The sequence below is a fragment of the Plectropomus leopardus genome, chromosome 4 (genome assembly GCF_008729295.1).
Source record: "Plectropomus leopardus isolate mb chromosome 4, YSFRI_Pleo_2.0, whole genome shotgun sequence".
Classification (NCBI taxonomy): Eukaryota; Metazoa; Chordata; class Actinopteri; order Perciformes; family Serranidae; genus Plectropomus; species Plectropomus leopardus.
Window position 1 is genome coordinate 14,781,422 of NC_056466.1, and position 21,039 is coordinate 14,802,460.

The 21,039-nt window shown below is 36.6% G+C and overlaps 3 protein-coding genes across 3 annotated transcripts in view; 1 reads left to right on the forward strand and 2 right to left on the reverse strand.

Annotated features, from left to right (window-relative positions):
* The first annotated feature begins 20 nt into the window (after positions 1–20).
* LOC121941648 (interleukin-15-like) lies at positions 21–10,981 on the forward strand. The gene is made up of 6 exons (XM_042484475.1): positions 21–247; positions 6,261–6,343; positions 7,236–7,323; positions 7,562–7,606; positions 9,390–9,521; positions 10,488–10,981. Exons 1-6 carry the CDS (start codon positions 191–193, stop codon positions 10,602–10,604), a joined length of 522 nt encoding a protein of 173 aa, XP_042340409.1. The 5' UTR covers positions 21–190; the 3' UTR covers positions 10,605–10,981.
* LOC121941649 (DNA replication licensing factor MCM4-like) lies at positions 5,115–7,868 on the reverse strand. The gene is made up of 3 exons (XM_042484476.1): positions 7,688–7,868; positions 6,013–6,116; positions 5,115–5,484 (listed from the first exon to the last, which is right to left on the reverse strand). The coding sequence occupies exons 2-3, from the start codon at positions 6,095–6,097 to the stop codon at positions 5,318–5,320; spliced, it is 252 nt and encodes an 83-aa protein (XP_042340410.1). The 5' UTR covers positions 6,098–6,116; positions 7,688–7,868; the 3' UTR covers positions 5,115–5,317.
* Positions 10,982–20,081: 9,100 nt separating the features above from the next.
* Positions 20,082–21,039, reverse strand: part of inpp4b (inositol polyphosphate-4-phosphatase type II B) — a 162,182-nt gene continuing 161,224 nt past the window's right edge. Inside the window, exon 22 of the mRNA XM_042484477.1 lies at positions 20,082–20,266. Coding sequence (XP_042340411.1) covers positions 20,092–20,266 — 175 coding nt within the window. The 3' untranslated portion in view covers positions 20,082–20,091. The remainder of the gene's footprint in view (positions 20,267–21,039) is intronic.

The window sequence follows — 21,039 nt, forward strand, 5'->3', positions numbered from 1 at the left end:
GCGCAGGGCGTGTGAGTTGGCTCGACATCTGGACCGCACTCAAACTCGACTTAAGTGTCAATAACACTGGACGCGGACCAATGAGACGAAATAACTTTACAAGAACAAGTGAAATGCAAAAATGTGATCTTTGCTTGTTGCTCCGCTGGGTAGGAGAGAGATCGCTGCCGCTGCGCAGATCATAGACTTCATGACGGCGCTCCCGGTGATCCTCGTCCAGCCCTCATGTCCCGGAGACCGGAGAGCGGTGAGACGTGTGTGTGTGTGTGTGTGTGTGTGTGTGTGTGTGTGTGTGTGAGTGAGTGACAGAAGCGCAAGCAACCTGTAGCACAACTAAACGCCATGTTTACACTTGTAACGTTAGCAGAAGTACACGTTTTCATTGAGAAGGACTGAAAAGTGGCAAAGTTCAACCGGCAGCAAACTGGCGCGTGATGATCGGAGGTGTGTCGACTTTGGTGATCCACGTGCGTCAACGGGAGATATTTCAGCTGCTGTTGGTGAACCGTGCGTCTTTATGGTTATTTGGTTGAAACCAAACCAGACACCAGTATAGTCACTGGTTTAGTTTCACTTTCATTTAGGGAAGAGGACGTGATATGGTTCAATAAGCTCCTCCTTCAGTTTGGAAGAGCAAACAAGCTCAAAATGACATGAAACCCCAAATGAAATGTTTTGTTGTCAATATTTGCTTTTTACATTTGTGTAAACTAGGTCAATTTGCCCTAATTTCCAAAACGAAGATAAGAATGTGTGGTAATGGGTTGGACTGCAGTAAGACTAAAGGTGTAACACAGAACTGATTGACAATGTATACAATATGCTTTAAATTCAATTCAATTCAAAAAAACTTTATTTGTCCCCAGGGGGCAATTCAAGGCAATAACAGTTAAATAACAGTTAAAACAGGACGAGGTCAGGATGACCCCAGAGGACAAAAGGTTATTAGAAGGGTTTAACCCTTTGAAAGGGTTACCCCCCAACATTTGAACCCTAAATTGCAAATTGGTTCCATTTTTTTCTTCTTTTTTTTAGAAACATTGTGAAAAAGGCAATGAGCAGCTTGGTAAGATCTAGGTTTTTTTTTTTTTTTAGCTAAGGAAAATAGTAGTGGGAAAAAATAAAACAGCTAGGGAAAACTGTATTTATAGGTTTATAGGTTAAAAAATAGGTTACAGAATTATTATGTTTTAAGCATTTTTTTCCTCAGGTCATATTCTTTTTTATCTTTATTTCTTGTTCAGGTTTCTTTTTGCTAATTTACTGCTGTTTGGGTCATTTCTTCTTTCGTTGCTCATTGCCAATGCACTTTTAAAAGAAATCAGCCATTTCATTCTGCTTTCAAAAGGTTAAGGAAAAGTAGTAATAAGCTACCACCCATACAAAAATCTAATATATGGCCATAACACTGGGACATATAACTTTATATATATGGACATATTTGACATTAATATATTTGTTTCACATATATATCTAAATTTATACATGGGGATACTAAGCATGATTTTTGTACACACACTATAAACCATTTCAAGTGGTTGTTTAAATATGTTTATGATGAAATTATTATTTTTCTGTCTATTCATGTTTTAATAGTGTATCTTACTAACATAATTGGAGAGCAGTTTTTGTGTTGTTTGTGTGTGAGTGTGTGAACCACCCTTCCTCCAATCCACATTTATGTAAAACTATTCCCTCCTTCACATAAATATTATCAACAAAATAACATCTCTCTCTCTCTCTCACTAACACACTAACACACACACACACACACACACACACACACATACTGTATCATAGAAGTAATTTAAAATGTAACTAAAGTAAAACTACAAACATATTTTCAGCTAAATCTACTGTAAAGTATCAAAAGTAGAACACCTTACAGAGTGTAATTATTCATAATCCATTATATTATCGGATATTATCACTTAAACACTGCATTTGTCAATTTAGGTACTTCACACAGGACTAGCTGGTTTAATAATTAAACTCATGTTTTATCGTCGTGCATCATGTTTTATCGACTCTTCGTGTTTTCTGTTTGAAATCTTAATCTATAAATCAAAACAAACAAAACAAAAAAAAACCCCAAACAGCGCAAAAAATACAACAGCTCTCTAAAATGCGAAAGTATAATGTAGCATTAAATGAAAATATTCAAGCAAAATACAAGCACCTCAAAATTGTACTTTAGAAGGGCCATGTGTATGATTTCGATGGATATATATTTGGTCCAATAAGTGTAATTAACAATTTTACATTGATTCAACCCATGTCTGACACAGACAGATGAGGTATGCACACTACACGGGAGGTTTCAAGTTTTACCATCACACTTAGTTGCATAATAATCACGAGTGCCCCTCAAATTAGTTTTGATGACACAATTCATGCTTGCACATCTAAACTGAGATTTAAGGTGAGAAACTTTCCTCTTTCAGCAAATGAGTGTGAAAACAGCTTTCTACTGTCAAATCTGCATATAGAACATTCTGCACAATTAGTTTGAAACATCCAAGTGAAGTGACAACAATCAAGACATAATTTTACGCAGAGGGGGGCTTTAATATTTTATTTTAAGGTATTTAGATTAAATATCAGAGTTGCTCTCCTCTCACCAACTTGTAAGCAGCCTGATGTATTTCGGACATACATTACATCTGAACGTGGTCGTTTGTGTGTCTAGATTAAGGACTAGAGACGATTGTGTCTTCGCTGTCAGGGCGCCCTCTGAAGTGACCTGTCTGCTGCCAAATCACAACTTTACTTAAAATTACAATTTAAAGCTTATTTTGATGGTCAAAGTCTTATTACATTTTTTAACTAATATGTCTTTTTCTGCATTATTTTCATCCAGTGTCTTTTTTTTATTGCTTGCTTTGCATAAAGCACTCGTAACCATAGCCAAGATGTAACATGAAGCCACAGCCATATAAATAATCTTACTTTTTACCTTAATTATTTTTCAAAATCTTTAGCAAAAGTATACGCATTAAAGGAATACGTAGAACCAATATGTATCTATAAGTGAATGTTTTTATAACACTTGTTTGTTTGATGTTTAACATTTTCATCTGCAAACAGTGATAACAGATATCATATAAATGTAGTACAGTAAAAATTAACATTTTTCCTTCTAAAATTTTCCTAATTATAAGTATAAAGTAGCATAAAATGGAAGCAAAGTATTGGTAATAGAAAGTTCCTCCACTGTCTATGGGGTTCCATATCAGAGGGAAATATTGCCATTTTTACTTCACTACATTAATTGTTATGTGTTTATTCTAACTTCACTTGGATGTTTGAGCTTCACTGTGCATAATGATGAAGAGTTTGGCACTACAAGTGTCTTCTGAAATGAACAATATTTGGATACTCGTAGACTATGGTGTTTTTTCAGTGATTGAGAGGTACGAGTTGAAATATTTTTTTTTGGAAAATCAACACATTATTATTCTCAGCAGAGTATTTTTATGAATGAATGTGATCTTTAAAAATCATCACTACATGTTCAAACATACACATGAGGCATGTGTAATACAGTTTTTTTTCTTCACTGGTTGGAACTTTAAATATATTCAAGTGATTTTGATGATTCCTGATTATTTCAACTGTTTCCTTTTCATACATCTATCACATAGAAAGTGTGCTAAATCTGCAGATGGTGTCGTACAACACTTGACTGATTTTAAACAATAGGAAAATACTTTAACAGTTGCTGAAAACATTTTGTTTGCACAAAAGAAAAGTGATGTGTTGGTCATAACATCAGAGACAATGACTTCTCTTTGCTTTTCACAGAACTACTTTCAAAGTTGTTTTTTAAGCATTACATCAGGGTCATACAGGCAGCCTAAACATTTAAACAATGCCACTGTCCCAGATTTACCACTTTGTGTTAAACAAAGCTTTGCTCTGCTACAGCCAGTACACACTGAGCGCTGCTTTTTTATTAGTGCTGTCAGTTAGCAGAAACAACAATTCTGATAACAAATTCATCATTTAAACTTCTTAAATGTTGTCTTCTCATATATATAATTGGAAAATATCTTTTGATTTTGGAGCATTGGTGAAAAAAAACAAGCAGTTTGAAAATGTCAGCTCTGGAAAATTTCTGGTATGTATTTAACTATTTTCTTATATTCTACAAGCTAAAAAAATACTTTATTATTACAAATAATCTACATATCAATCAATAATGAAAATTGATTAGCTGCTTAGTTGCTACTGTAAAGCTTTCTGTCAATATAATATTGAACAACCGTAATCCAACATTGCTCAACAGAATGCATTCTGTATTGCGCAAGTGTTATCTAACCAAACACGAAGATACACCCTGTTCTTTTTACCACCGGCCTGGCGCACCTATCCTTTGTCTTCAGTAAGACAAAAGTAGAATTTCATTCAGATTTTTCTAAAGTGAGACAGTTAAATTCTGCCAACCACAGTGCAACTAACAGGACAGGTTATGAACAACACGTCACCTGAACAGAAACACAGTTATGACAAGGAACACTGATCTGTTCAGTACACACCTCAAACTTGTAGCCATTAATTAAACTAAAAGCTATTTAAAAACAGTGTTCAATCTGCATCACACCCTCCTGATTGCTCATCCATGCTTAGAGTTACTAACAGCCTCTGCAGTGATGACACACTGTAGTGAATCAGCATCTCAGAACAATATTTAGATGTTTTTTACTTGACGACATGCTAAGTAGAGGCGGGGCCAGCAGTGGTCAGGGATAGTACGTGCACCCCTGGAAATCTGATTGGCACCCCTGTTGTACCTCCTCTCAGATTCAGAAGGTGATGAAGTACTCGACTTGTCAGTGTCATGGATTGAGGACAGAATTGGGATACTGCGTACAGGACCAGGGGTCCTGGACCAGAGGCTAGCTTTCTCATTGCAATGATGCATCAACACAAAGTGACAGAAACCGACCAAAAAGACTCACAAAGCAACCATCAAGAAATGCAAAATGACAACAAAGAGATGCAAAATGACCACGAACTGATGCAAAGCACCACAGAGAGATGCAAGATGCCAAAGATCATTAAGAGATGCAAAATGACCACAAACAGACTGAAACTATCATAAAGAAATGCAAAATGGATCAGTGTTATTGGACACTCAAACAATGTGACAGTTTGTGTTGCGATTACTCGTTACCAAGTGCTTACACAGGTTAACACTTGTGTTTTGGCGTGCACCCATTCACACGCACCTTTTTGATGTCCTCCTGCTAGTAGATGCTTGGTGTGAGGGCTGAGGAGAGGCGTTCGTACATGTCTGGCTTGGTTGCCCGCTCCTTCAGGGTCTGCACTCAGTGAAGAGCTTCTGTTTGGCCTCTTCATCCGAACTCTGCAGGTGCTTCTTGTCTGTCTTATGCAAGTGGATGGCGTTGATGTGGATCTTGTACATTGACTTCACATTGCTCTGATAAGGGTTCATGCACATGGGGAATGCTCTGCAGACACCTGCAGGGACATTTGAGAAGGTGTTAGGATGTCTGACTGACTGAACAAGAAATATGGAGATTTTAGCTTGGGATTAGTTAACGTGGGGATGCCAAAAAAAAAATAAAAAAATGTTATCTTATTTGCAGACAGTCAACATGACGAATATAGCCAATACCGATGTGCGGCCAATAAATCTGTGGTTCCCCAATTATTTTATCACATTTTATACACCACATTGGAGCTTAAATGACAGGTCTACAGACAAAGAGTTAATATGCAGATATTCTAATTATACAGTCAAAATTGTTTTAAGTCTTTTTAGTAATTTTAAAATTTTAATTAATTAATAAGCCCAAAATTGAGTTTTGGGCATTTGGTTGGACATATAAAGCAATATGAAGACAATAACATTAGTTTTGGAAAATCAATTCTTACTATATTGTGGAATTTCACAGCTCAGACAGTAATGGAAAAATAACAGACAGACGTATCAACAATGAAAATACTCATTTGCAGCCCTAGTGCTAGAGATTTAGGTAATCTTACCAGTGATGTTTACGCGGTCACCAGGCTGCACTTTATCCACCAGGTCATTATGAGCGCAGAGGACAGTTGTGTGAGGTGTCGGCATGTCTTCAGGAGACCTTGATCTGTTGAAAGAGAACAAAGATCAATGAATGAACAGATGTCACGACCTCAACAGCAACATGTCACCAACTACCACTCAACTTATTCTGAGATTAGGCAAACCATAAGAAATGTAACACACTAACATTTCCTTGTATTCTTTCTAGAAAGGCGCCCAGTTCCAGTTGACCTGTAACCTGTGCCGAGAGAGCCACAAAACTCAGGTCTGGCTTTGTTTCTTAGTTCTGAGGTAGGCATACAGTGTGTGATTTGTTTATCCAAACTTAAATATTGGTTATCATACTTATAAATGAGGGAATGTTTCTATAGTCATTAAGGTAGCTGTAACTACAAATTTCATTCAGATATTGTGCTCACAAGAATGCAACACATGGGGTCTAAGTGACCATGACGTTTGACCACCAAATTTTAATCAGTTCATCCGTCACTCAAAGTCGATGTTTGTGCTTAATTTAACGGAGTCCCTCAAGGTGTTCCTCAGATAACACAAAAACGCCAACGAGCGATGTAAGGTCACAGTGACCTTGACCACCAAAATCTACACAGTTATTTGGTGAGTCCAAATGAACCTCTGTGCCAAATTTGAAGAAATTCACTCAAGGCGTTCCTGAGACATCGCTCTCATGAGAATGGGACAGGCAACCTGAAAACCTAATGCCTCCAGCCAAGGCTGTCCCCTGCGCAGAGGCATAAAAACACTAACAAAAGTTAGGCAAGCAGAGTCAGATTTTCTACATTATTCATTAAGAAAACTGTTCTTAAGAACTGACTTTCATCCAAAAACCCCATCACATATAACTTGATAAAACTTACCCATACAAGCATAAATGGTTTGTTAATACTGGGAAATTATTTTGTATGTACATATCGCTTCCTTACATTGAAGGACTGGCTTTCATAAATGCACAAACGTGCCTACAATCGAACAGACAGTTCAGTATTGAGTTTGTAAGATGCAACATGTAGCTCAGTAGCAGCATGATGTGATAGTCGGTCAGTTAATGTAAGGTAGTTTTTAAACATCTGTCTACTTTGACAACCCCTTTTGCAAGGACCTAAAACATCAGAAATTATTATAATAAGTTTTTTTTTGTAATCACTATCTCATGATTCTCTTAAAGCTTCTTGGGTATATCTGCGTGTGCTGCCTGCATGCCTGATACAGCACACGTACAAACGTGCTTGGAGAGTCTGAAACCTGCCATTGAGGTGAGAGAAGGTATCAAATAAAATACTTTTTTGGTTATGTTTATCTTTTACCACTTATTATAAAAGCATTTGTTTTACACCATATGCAGAAACAATCATGTTTTTATGCTTTCTTACTTTGTTGTCCCTTTCCACTGTCCTTTCTCATTTTAACACATGTAACAAATGGGTTCTTCTTGTTTTGTATTTAAGAAACACATCTAATGTTACTCTTTTTAATGTTTCTTCTTGTTTTCAGAGATCTGACGCTATGCTGTATGCTCCATCAGCTGATGACATTAAAGTAAGTTGTAAAAGTAACTGTTAATACTGGGTTTGATTTTAGATAGGAGACAGTTGAAAAGATCATAGGACATACACGCACCTTTTTCACTGCCTGTTCAAGGTGGGAATATTGCACCGTTAGGCTGTCCTGCCATTCTGTATCAAAGGTACGATCACGGAGTGAGGAGACAGAGTGGTCTGGCCTTTAAGCCACCACAGGAGGTAGTCACAATGATATCTGTATAAAGGGGACAGCCGGCAGGGGGGACCAGGTGTGACATTTTGACAACCTGTTATGTGCGCAACCCACCGTGGGAGATTTAAAAAGCAAGCTAGTAGCTGCTAGGGCTTTAAATCACTGGTTTCATCATGATAGGATATATAGAGATACTTTGGACATCAATGCGATATTTGCAGACAAAAAAAGTCAGCTTCCATACAATTTCAATTTGATTCAAGCCGATATTATCTGCTCATTTAACACAGTCATTAACAGAAGCTGCAAACATGCCTTTTGTTTGCTTTGGACCAAAAAAGGTAAAAACAATATAAATAATTGTTAAAAAAAAATAAAGTGAATATATATTATATATATATATATATATATATATATATATATATATATATAATATATATATATATATATATAATTTTTAAAAATGGTTCATTCTGTTTGAAAATAAAAAAAATATTTACATTTTAACTCAAACCATGATCTTTTTCCTCAAACTTCAGGGCTGTCTGACTTGAGACAAACTTCTCCCAACATCCTCAAAAATGGATTAACAAGATCTTTTATCAAACAACTGTCAAGTACCATAGACAAAACAAAACTGTTTTTTTTACGTAGGGGCACATTTCCCCCCCCCCACATATACAACACATTAACGTATTAACGTAAGTCTATGACATTTTTCATCCCATACATTAGCTTAGCGGCTAGCGGACTTTTTACTCAACGTATAACTGCAGATATTTACATGTTTTATTTGTGCTTTCCTCGTCCTTACCGTCGCTTGAAGTCACTGCATCTCCCGACAAAACAGCGCGGATGAATTTCAGTCTGCATGCACGTTTTCTCCAGTCTAACGTTGTTAAAAATAGAGTACCTAATGTTGCTGTCGCGAGAAGTCAGTGAAGTGGGATGTCCGGCATGCACGTGACGTTTCCGCAGTATGGCTTTTGTTTACATGTGACACGCGCTCTGTTTGTTAACCCCGAGTTTCCCCGACAGCAAAACATTTTCACACTGACGATTTTATTCCCGAATAAATACGTTATCAGTGTCTCTCGTTCGTCTGTCATGCAGAAACATGTCGATATCTGCCTGACGCTGCGTGATGGTGACACAGAATTTAGAAATAGGCGCATCTGAAAGAGGACGACATGGATGGATGTTTTCACTTTGCATAGATATAGGGGCTCATTGCTCATTTAATATATATATCGATGCATTTGGATGGATTGTTAGACCCCTAGTAGCTGCCAGTAACTTATTTGGGTTAGTGGCTGACTCACGGTCCAACAAGTCCACCACCACTAGTCCAACATGTAACATCTGAGGGACATCATTTTACAGTTCTCCTAGGCGGCAAGAACAAGAGTTCATATTATTACAGCTGTGTCAGGCCTTCATGCACATCATCAGAAAACATATAAGCATAGAGCAAATATAACAAGTAGCTCCAGCTGTTCTGCTTTTCTAGCCTATATTTTGATGTATATTTAGCTCTGTTTTCTGATGATGTGCATGAAGGCCTGACACAGCTGTAATAATATGAACTCTTGTTCTTGCCGCCTAGGAGAACTGTAAAATGATGTCCCTCAGATGTTACATGTTGGAGTTGATGATGGTTCTCAATGAAGAAGAAGTTATGAATGAAGCAAACTGCATATTTGACTTCAATGAAAGACTGCCTGATGAAGACAAACCTGTAAGTCCTGTGAACAAAATCCTCATTAGATTGTCTGTACTTTTTAACTCCCTGTCATTCTCACATATCCACTGATGAACCTGGTATTAACATCAGTCATCTGTGGTTATGTGTAAAACTATATGCATTTTGTTTTAGTAAAATAGGCTTTTCATTGCTGACAATTTATTTCCCACCTGTGCAACATGTGACACCAGACAAAGTGTCTGTACCATATTAGCTTTAGGCCGTGTCTACACATATACAGATATTTTTGAAGAATTTTCCTTCATGTTTTTTCATTTGTTCCTCACACAAACTGAGTGTTGGGTCATTAAAACAGATTTTTTTAAAGAGGCCTTGTGTAACCGGTGCAGGTTACTTTGTATCCGTGTGGACGTCCAATTCTCTCTTCACGTACAAACATAGATACAAATTCAAAATGTTGCAAACATTACTGCCCTCATACTTCCATGTGTTGTTTATGTCTGTCTCCATACATACAGCCAAGAGATGGCACTAGAGGGTGGAGTCAAAAGTTTCACACAACAATAAACAAGGCAATAGTGGAGGAGGAGGTGGTAATAATGAACCCTGTAATGGAACTGTGCTTACACTGCCTCCATAATCTCTGCTGGTACCGCTCCGTTTTGTCAGTTTCTTTATTCTTTCAGAAAACGCGTACAAATGGGGATAAAATGAACACAAAGTATGGGTAGAAGGCTCCGTCTGTGCATGTATATGCATCTGACATTGAGAATAAATTAGCCCTACAGCTGAGTGTTTGGGAAACGATGACGTTGGCTCCTCAAATTTGCATATGTCAGTTGTCGCTTTGTGTAATGAGCATGCAACAGAAACAACAACAACAATGGCGGACTACTGGCTTGTTTATGTTTTGAAAAATATCTTTAAATGTGTAGACAGGGCCTTAATTTATATTTGTCCTTTTTAAATGTGTTTTATTGTGTCTTTTTTTAATTTTAGGTTGGCTGTCCCCCATGTGAAGCATACTCACTTAAAAATAGTACAGTATTCCTGGAAAGACTAAATAACCTTTTGGCGGAAATTACTACACTATATATATCCAAACAATGCAAATAACATGTAAATACTGTAAGCTACTAATGTCTATTTGTATATATTTTTAAAGAATTGTGGCTGTTTTTATTTTGTGAAAAAAATAACACTGTAACTATGTCAATTTGTGACAAACCATGCCGTCCTGTATTTGATAATATAGCAGTGTAAATGTATAGTGCAGGTCATGGAGATGACTGTTTTTATCTGTACAGAGAAAGTTCCTGTCACTGTATGTCACAATCTGCCTTCCAGCTGTGCAGCTTTGAGAGAAGTATCAGGAGGAAGCATACAGTAGCAACATGTACTGCATATACAGAATGTATTATATTATCAAGCTCACTACTGAATGTAATACCAAGTATACAGTATATGCCTAATAAACTCCAATATCTTCTGAATAGTTGCTCAGTTCAGTAAATAACATCACATTTTTGTCCTTTCATTGCATTTTTTTTTTAAATATACATATGTATCAAGCGTTTGTTAAAGCTGCCTTTAAGCAGTCATGTTTACACTCAGTGTTAGTGGGCATTCATGAAAAAAACAGCCCTGCATTCAAAAAACGCACGCAGCTGTGGCTGTCTGGGTGTGTTGTATCAGATAGCAGTGAGACATGGAATGTGATTCAGAGAAGCTGATATAACTAATAGATCATGGTGGCAATAATCAGAACTTTCATCTGACAAGCATGAGGCAAGATGTAAAAATGTAAGGTTCATGTTACAAAATAATTTACAAGAAATGAGTACGTGGATGATATTATTGGCCAACGCAGCATCGAGTCTGTAATGCAGCATTGGGTGACCGTGATTTATTTCAATCCAACTGCCAGAATACATTTTGGCATTGTCCTTCTGCAAACCACAGTAATGTTACATTTGCACATTATTATGTAGTGGATACATTAAACCTTCACATTTTAACAATGCTGTGATTGAATTTTGGCTGAAAATACCCACTTTTGGTTGCACAATCACTGCTAAAAAGGCAGCAATGTTGCTGTAAAGAAACAATCGCTCTCAGCTGCAAAATCCCAGCAGGAAATGCAACAATATTTTTTTGGAATTGTTTGGCTCCTCAGACCAGTCAATTTGCCTTTGCATTTACATTATGATGTCACAGGGAAGCTGATCTTTGACATTTTGGATATAAAGTGTCATCACTTCATCATTATATCCTATTAGACATCAGTATGAAATTTTGACATAATACTGTATGAATTCATGAGTTACGTTTTTCTCTTTAAGTCACAGTGGCCTTGACTTTCAACTTTTGACCACCAAATTCAAATCAGTTCTTGCAGTCCAAATGGATGTTTGGCCACCAAAATATAATCAAATGTGACGGACTGACTTTCAGACTTACAGACCTACAGACAACCAGAAAACGTTATGCCTCCAGCCACGGCTACTGACAGCATGGCAGCATAAACATATATTTTAAAATAAGATTATTACCAAATATAAAACCAGGTTATATACACTATTGTGTCAATTAATGTTTATTTGTTTTGTACACATATATTTAGTTTTACTTGTTTCTTTGATTTTAATTTTATAAATCTAAAGGGAACAGTTCAAATCTAATAATGTAAAAACTTGCTTTGATTTCTCACTGCTTCTAAAATAATGACTTATTATTATTATGTAAATGACCAAATTAAACTGCAGATAAACTCTCTTACCGTACATCCTGCCCATCAGATCGACAGTATGCTGACTGTAATGTGATCTGATCATCTTAAAGGCAAAGATCAAATCTGAACAACTCCTGCAGCAAAATCCATCTGTGTTTTCTAGGATTGTTTTCAGTACTTACCAGCCATTCCTTTTTTCCCTGCAGCACAGCTTAATACACTTTCTCAGGAGTTTCAGTAACTCGTAGCTCTGCCAGAAGAGAGGGTGATTCATAGGTTAAGGGAGGAATGTATCAACATACTGAGTAAACAGATGGAAGTCAGCAGAATAAATGATGCTTCAGGAGTGTTTTTTTAGTTTTTCTCCATGATTCTGGGTCCTGTTGAGGGAGCACACAACAAACTTTTCGGGATGTAAGTATTCAAATCTCATATGAATTTAAGGTGGAGTATTCATTTATTAAGTATGGTGTTTGAGATGTAAGATTTTTAATTCAATATAAAAAAAAAATCATTTTATCTGTACACACACTGAAAATCTTTCCATCTCTTTGGTGCTTTACTTGAATATATCTTGCAAATTGGTAATGTTTTGAGGCAACACATGGATTATATATGTTATATTATATTATAGTTATTTACTTCTTAAATTAGGCGAGTGCCTGTGAAATTGAATGCAAAAGTACGCAAAACATTACACAGTCACCACCATACAATCACAAATAGCCACATCAATTCAATATTTTATTTAATTTCAAATAGACAATTTAAATGCCCAATGTACATTATAACACAACAAATACATTTCAAACATGCATTTTAATTCAAAAGCATCAAACCCTGGAATATAAAAGTGTTTTAAAATACAAAAATAAATAATTGAATATGATATATAGTATTCAGAAATGATGGTCCAATATCCTCATCCTGTTCTAACTTCCCCTCTGTACTTTATGTGGTTTCACTGGGCTGTACCTTGAGATATTAAAAAATTATCGAAAAAACCCAAATGCAACTGTTAAGACAGTGGGATGAGCTAGATAACAGGATTCAACATATGCTTTGAAATACTGGCATATTATTACATATTAATGAAAATACATCTGCAATAGTCAAAAAGACCACAGGACAAATTTGGACGTGAACATAGATGCCATCAAATTTACAGATCAAATACTGGTAAGAACTGTAGGAAAACCTCCTGAACGGATGAACTTCTGTAGAGTATGACAGTTTCACCTCTGAACGTTGCACATTTGTCATTTAAAACTCAGTACATTCAAACATGGAATAAACAGTTTGTTTCCAAGTCATGGTAGAGAGCAGTATTTATACCACAATAATCACTGAAGCATGGAAGTTTTCTCTTGACCTTGGGAACAGTATATTCAAAGGAATACTTCACCACCTGAATGACCATTTGTATATGAATTAGTCAGGTCGTTGTGTTACCTTCAATTTCTGAAGAAAACTTTGTTTTTCTGGCATGCATTAAGGAACAAATTGTTTTATTGAACAATAGCCAGACCCCAATAAAGTTTTTTTTGTTGTTTTTGTGTGTAAAAATGCATGTGCTTGGAAAGTATGGAGCATACGACTGGATAAATGAGACCTGAACCCCTTTCAAACTGCACTAACACTCACTTACATCTGGCCTTGATACGTAATGGGAAAAGTTACAAACAGCATTCACACCTAGGTCAAATGACTCAAATGGCGTGCAGGAGTCACGGGTATTTGTTGGCTCTGGCTCTGATCTGCAGTGATTAAAATACATAACCCCAATGAACGCGCTAATTTTAGTCCCTCTACCAGTGAGATGCACTGAAAAATACCACCCGTCTCAGAATTTTTAAAAAATGTGTACATGTTAATTCTATGGTCTGAGAAAGTCCAAAAATAAAAGTAAAAATGAACAACTTACTCAAATTATACTCTTCTGCTGCAAAGTTCAATGGGCATGGCAAATGAGTGTGTAGCTTATTTTTAGTGGTATTTCTTTTTCAAATTTTTATTTGTATTTTTTTTTTAGTATACAAAACCTGAAAACAGATGCTTATTTTGGTGAAAAGGGGTTTCTGGATTATACTGCAAGGTGTGTGAGAGTGTGTAAACGGATGTTTTGATATAGTTTTATTGTTGTTAAATGTGGTCCCTAATTAATCAATAAATCGATATGTTAGCAATTTTTTGTAAAGGCACGCCAGAATTCAAGTTAAAATGGCACTTATTGATACCCAATCGATTATTATGTGGGTGGAGTGTTCCTTTAACAAAAAATAGTCTCAACCAAAGGTCCAAAAACAAGCCCTTTTCTAAAGGTTTTAACTGAATCAAACAGTGAATTAAGATAATTTCTATTTTCACCTTTAAAATACCTCATACAAAGCTGCTCTCTCACACACACACACACACACACACACTTAATTCTTCAAACAAATGCACTGCTTGAAGTCTTAAAAAAGATCAACACACTGTACAGCCACACGCACAGAGACAATCTCAAACTGGTTTTCCCAGACAGTGACACGGTTCATCTCTGCTTAGGCTACGAAAAATAAACAAGGCAATAATGAAAAGTGCATCAATTTTAAAAAAAACTTGTTTAGCAAATCCAGCCTGGCAGCTGATGAATACATAATCCCTCACGCACACAACACTAACAGAGTGACCAAAAACTGAACAACTATCACTAAAATATAAAATCCAGCATATTTTTATTTATTGCGGAGAATAAACATTTTTAAATTTTAACGATTATTTGCAAGCTTTTATAGTTACTGCTTGGGTAGCACACATCGACTGGTTTTACAGTACATGGGTTTCGTCCTCAGGAGTCAACTTTGCCGTAAGTCCCCTCCGGTGGTCGGTAGCACTTGGGAAAGGCCATCAGCTGCAACATGTTGAAGGCATATTTCCTGGACCTAATATTTTTTTGGACATTCTCAATCCGACATCCTTCTCTGGTGATCAAATAAAGAGAGTGAAGAAGAATGAGGGGAGAAAATAAAGGGGGAAAAACAAATCATGAATGAGTTTTTAAATTATGTTTGTAATGAGAGACACAAAATACAAAAACACAAGATGACTTCATAAAATGTTAATCTGTTTTCTTATTGTATTAAGTATGTGGTTGTTTAGTAAGCTGAAATACAAACAAAAAGATAATAATAATAATTAAAAAAAAAAAATAATGGAAAATACATGCATGACACATTTGAATAGAAAGGTTAATAACAATCACACACTTCATGTGACATTTCATGGCTATCTCGCTAGTGTGGTATAAATGAGACATATTACTGCAGCTTTTGCAGTAACTATCTTGTTCACAATTTGTGGTTCAAATGTCAATTCCACTTTTTTACTGATTATATTTAAGTTTTATTTGTTGCTGAATGGGCCTTGAGGTGAGATTGTTTTTTTTTCCAATATTTGGTACGATTTATGGCACAGATGCTAATTCCTAACAATCTAGCTGTGTCTGATTTGCTGGAGAGTCCTTTAAAACATATTTGTAGGCAACTCGGTGTTATTTTTAAAATGTGCAACATTAAAGGATTATACCCAACACGCTGATTATTCCATGACTGTAACGGGTGACCAATAATTAATTTTAAGTTGACTGAATTTGAGAAATCAGTTTTGCAATGATTCAACCTGTCTTCTCTAATTCAGTCATCTTAAATTCTATCTATCTATCTATCTATCTATCTATCTATCTAACTATATATCTATCTATCTATCTATCTATCTGTTTACAGTGCATTACAATGATAAACTTGAAGGATATTGTCCTGCTTCTACAGTGCCTTGGAAACTCACCAACAAAATGCCATTGTAGAAAAATTAAAAAAAATAATGGTCCTTACTAATACATACAACCAATTACAATCACACTTTTCTGTTTTAATCATCATGAAACATAGTTAGCTAGCTAACACACAAGGCTGCTCGGCTGCTTCGTATTGCCTCTGGTACAATGAGGCGTTAAGTTAAGTAGGCGGGTAATGCCTTTGCTATCCTAGGAAATCCATACAGGAGTTTTAAAGTCCTGACAAGTTTTGAAACCAGGAGAGAAATAAACACTCAAACTGTGACCTCACTAAACCCACAAGAGCGGAGAGATCTGCTACACAATATCGTGAAAACTGTCTTTCCAGCAGAGATCATGTTTCGCTCTCACTCTCCCTCTTACACACGGACAAATTATGAAACTACTTTACTGTCTTCACACCTTTTCATTCTCTGTTCAGTTTTAGCCGTTTTTCCTTCCTTCCTTTTTTGTTAGTTGATTTGGACGTCCAGATTCAGACATTTGAAATGAAACTTGCGTGATTCTTCTGAGGTTGTTCGGTCTGTCAGTGAACAGATTTCTGTCAACGCAAGAACATCACAACTGTGCAAATTCAGTCAGGTAACTTTACAGGCATGTAGTTAAGATCAGATTTCTCATGGTCTCTCGATTAGAACTGAAACCTATGTCATAATTGTTTTCGTTAAACTTTCCAGCGAAACAGAATCCAGAGTTTTCAGGGGCCATGGTGCAAAATATTTAATACTTAATTTGTTTTAAGCACCCGTCAATGCCAAAGCTAAAGACTGACTTCTTCTCTAATCCTATTTTCACTAACAATATGTTTTTCCTTATAAAAAAATCTTTAGTTAGCCAACATAAACTGTAATATTTTAACATGTTCAAGTAAAACCTTTTAATGCTTCAGAGAACTGTGAGAGAAAAAGCATCACATCATTTTACATTTTAAAATGTTCTCCTTTGGGAAAATAAACCCAAAAAACTCGTGTCTGCTAATGCTTCACACATAAATCAAAGATTATGTTTCTGTTTGAAAGCATAATTTGGTGTGGAGCAAGAGCCAGATGGTTACTTTCCCAGAAACGGGAAACAGAAAGTTGACCTCCAGGATGTAGTGAAACTGATGTGCTCTTAAATAAGGAAGTGAACCTTTGTCCTTCTGTTTGGAAAAACTGCTGTCCCAATACTTACAAAATCTACTCCAGTGCAAAATCTCCATCACAGCTATGACATATGGACACCTCAGTTCATGTGTGACATGTCCTTAACAAATAATTAACATCACAAGCTTTACAGGTGTGGTTTTTGCGGTGGGGCCACGCTGGTGTTTGATGTATTACACTGCTGTGTTAAAGCATTACAACAGCTTGTAAAAGAGCACAGTGTTAAACATTGAAAAGCGGCGGCATCTGAATCTGGGATACCATTCAATTTCAATGGCCTGTGATGTTTTTGCCAATTTGGAACTTGATCAAAACAAAACAGACCTTCTGTGTGCCTCGAAGAGCTCCTTAAAGGATCAGTTCACTCAAATCATTAGGCGCTACTGTGCAGTAGCCTTTTCTTAACTGGCACTGTTTCTGGAGAGACATGCTGCTATCCACTTAATAAATGTTATTTCTTTATATATCGCCACTCTGAGTCCTTTATTTCTTCTGCTATTAGGCTGCTAAATGTTGACAGCAGTCATTTTAAATGACTGTTTTATTTTGTAACCACGTAGTAGGTTTATTATTTTGTCTGTTCTTTTTCACATGGCACGCAAGCCCATAAATTTAATGAATGTAGTCAAGTAATGTGCAGTGCATTAGAATGTTTTATTTATATTTACTACCATCATTATGTGATTTTTTTCTTCTTTGCCTGTTACTCGTGTGAGTCAGTATGAAAGGGACCAACGAGGTGCCAGTGTGCATCTTTTGCTCATGTTTTGATCTCTCTGACATACGACTGCTGATTGCTGCTTATTTCTGTCTATGAGTTTGTTTATGGTCTGTTGTAGACTGTGAAACTGAATTGCGATTCTGGGATAAATTGAGCTGGCTACATCAGAATCTGAATGTAAAGCTGTAAAACAAATGTCAAAGATGCACTTTTTTCAAATATATATATATATATATATTTTAATATTGCTTATATTTTTTACTGATATTGGTGAGATTTCATCGTTGAATATTCCTTAACTCCTACATTCCTACCTTATTCTATATGAAAATATGTGTAAAGTCCTTCTTGTATGCACTGTTTGAGGATAACACATTTCCAATTTCGTTATGCTTGCATATTGACAATAAAACTTCCTGAATTCTTGATTTCACCCTCAAAAACATTTGGTGGATGAAGTGAAAGTCTCAGTGCTCATAACTTCTGAGTGAAACTGAAACTATCTGCACTGCCAGATATTCCAACAGATGAGTGAGAACATGTATTTGTTGTCTGATTAGTGTGTGAAAAAAGAAAGACCTAACCAAAGTAGAAGCAGTACAATATTTCTTTCCTCTAGTCAAGGTCAGTGAGCCAAGAATCTTCTCTCTCAGGGTCAGAGCATGAGCTGCACAGTGTTTAGCTGCACTATGCATGACTTTTACGGTCCATGTGCTGACACAAAAGCAAATTAATCAAAACAGGATTCTCAACATGTAGCTGCAGGTGTTAGAGGAAATGTTCACAGTGGCAGAGAGAAAGAGCTCAATGCTCTGCAGCTTAAAGATACAGTGAGTAACTTTTATAAAGGTAGCTTCTTTTCATTACTGCTGAAACTGTTACTACATCCACACAGATGTACATGAGACAGTTTGACAAAAAACAGTCAATCAGAGCAGAAGGGTCTCTTACACAGTTGTCAGTCGTGTCAGTCACTGCTTGTAAACTGTGGTCAGACTGTCACTATCAAGATTACTGATCAAATGTATTAAGATTCTGTTACTGCAGTATCTATTTCTAATTTTACAGGGGAACAGTACACTAAAACGTGTTTCTAACAATATTTGAGTGAGAAACAGGCAATGCAGTAACAGAATATTGATTCATATCTGATCAGCCTTATCCTTTGACAGTTTGACCATGGTTCACGAGCAGTGATTGACATGATTGACATCTCGGCTCTGATTGGTTGTTTTTGTTGACTTGCAGTAAGGCCATTAGAGGCACTATACTGAATGTGAGCATTATGGTTTATTTTGAATAAATTCCACATTACTGTACATAATCCTGCTGCCGTGAATACCTCACCAGCGGGTCAAATGAGTATTAATCCACAGCTGAAAATTATCTCCAACAAGTGCACTATTTATTCTTCTTTGAGAAATATTTGCAAAGACTGCAGTGCCCAGCAGTTTTAGGAAATTACTGAAGTAGGAAAAAATGTGTTTGTGGCAGGGAGACACAGGAAAGTGTGATAATATCGAACAATGTTGTTGTTGTAGCTGACAAATAGAAAGCCATAGTTTAATGCCTGGCTTATCCATTTAACTTGAGCCTGGGTGTTATACAATAAGGATAATGGTCTTGACGTTTTCCTCAACTGAGATATAATAAATGTTTGATAAATCCTACATAAAGTTACCCCCCCCCCCCCTGCCCACAGAGAGGGTGTTAAATGCCACTTGTCATGCGCCATTACCCAAAAGAAGAGGGAGAAGAAGTAGTAGTAGTAGAAGATGAGAGTGGCCACTAAAGATGTACGGTAATGTTATATGAGTTTTGCAAAAAATAGTCTATCGTTAGTTGGTCTACAGACAGTACTCAAGCAGTCAGAAAAAAAGTGTCAACATTAGTCTTAGGAAAGTTTGTTTTTGTTAGATAAGATATTAAATCTGGAAAGAGAAAACGTTTAATTGCTGCTTATTTTACTTAATACCATCTGACTAAAATCAATTTTCCCCAATCCTCCACTGCTGCTGAGGGATTAACACCCCACAGTTTGCAATCGATATTACACCACAAGTGCTAATTACTCTTAAAAAAGCTGATCAAACCACACGACCAACACTCATAAAAGAATAACCAGCAAACCCAGAAAAAAAGGAGTGAGTAGAGATGGCATTGTAAGCAATTTATTGATATTTTGCAAGCAGAAAAACAAGACTTAAAATGAGCCACACGACCAGTAAGTGCGAGCTAACGAGCAGCAGGGCAATGGGGTAAAAGTGTCGTGACGCTGGTTTGTTCTCTGTCACGGCACCAGCCTCAGGGTCCTCCCACTGCCCAATGTCTCCCTGGGTCAGCCGACTGAAGGGGCGCCCATCAGAGTGAAACAGAACGAACAGAGACAGATCAAAACACCAAGGTGTTAATAAAGTCTAGATGCTGTCTAAATGGGACTTGTAGCGCAGAGTAATCACTTGAGAGGCCATTCAGGCTGGCACCAGAAGGCCCACTTAGACAAAGAGACTTAGTGCAGACTACAGGCCACAGACAAGCAGGCGGTGATGGACGGAGCAGAGGTGTGACAAAGAAGCTCATGAAAAGCTGCATGTAAAGCCACAAAATGAAATGAGTGGTTGGCAGAGGATGGAGAGAGGAGGCATGCAGTTTGAGACACATTTTATAGTGAAAGTTTTATTTGTTTTCATTATTTCTGATCTTGCTGATACGCATTCACGTCAGTCTCAAGCGGAAGAATCGTGTTTACAGGTTGTTAAAAAGGTTTTTTTTTGCGAAACATAACAGTTGATTTCCTTTTGAATTGCATTTCACTTCATTGTGCAGAGGGCATGTAAGAAACTCGTTATACTTTGTCAGATCTTTGTGAATAATCAAACTAGGAAAAGACAGACAAGCACATGCCTTAAGGTTTTTAGTTGTTCATAGACTGGAGTGATAGAAACAGCATTTATAAAAGCATATACTGTCGACCCAAATACCTGATGACTAGACTGACAATAGGAGCAGACAGACTAGAAGTTTCTGCATGCAATAAATATGTATTTGTTGTACAGTAATGTCACGTGCAGTAAAACAAAGCTGTTAAAATGCTGTTGTTTGTATCACAGTTGGGTGAA

Bases quoted from the DNA above. Each gene is read 5' to 3' on its own strand.
- LOC121941648 (XM_042484475.1), top strand. From the start codon at position 191: ATGACGGCGCTCCCGGTGATCCTCGTCCAGCCCTCATGTCCCGGAGAC. The intron at 248-6,260 runs GTGAGACGTGTG...TATTCTTTCTAG, and splicing joins GTCCCGGAGACCGGAGAGCG to AAAGGCGCCCAGTTCCAGTT. The intron at 7,607-9,389 runs GTAAGTTGTAAA...CTTGCCGCCTAG, and splicing joins CATCAGCTGATGACATTAAA to GAGAACTGTAAAATGATGTC.
- LOC121941649 (XM_042484476.1), bottom strand. From the start codon at position 6,097: ATGCCGACACCTCACACAACTGTCCTCTGCGCTCATAATGACCTGGTG. The intron at 5,485-6,012 runs GTAAGATTACCT...ATGTCCCTGCAG, and splicing joins TGACCGCGTAAACATCACTG to GTGTCTGCAGAGCATTCCCC.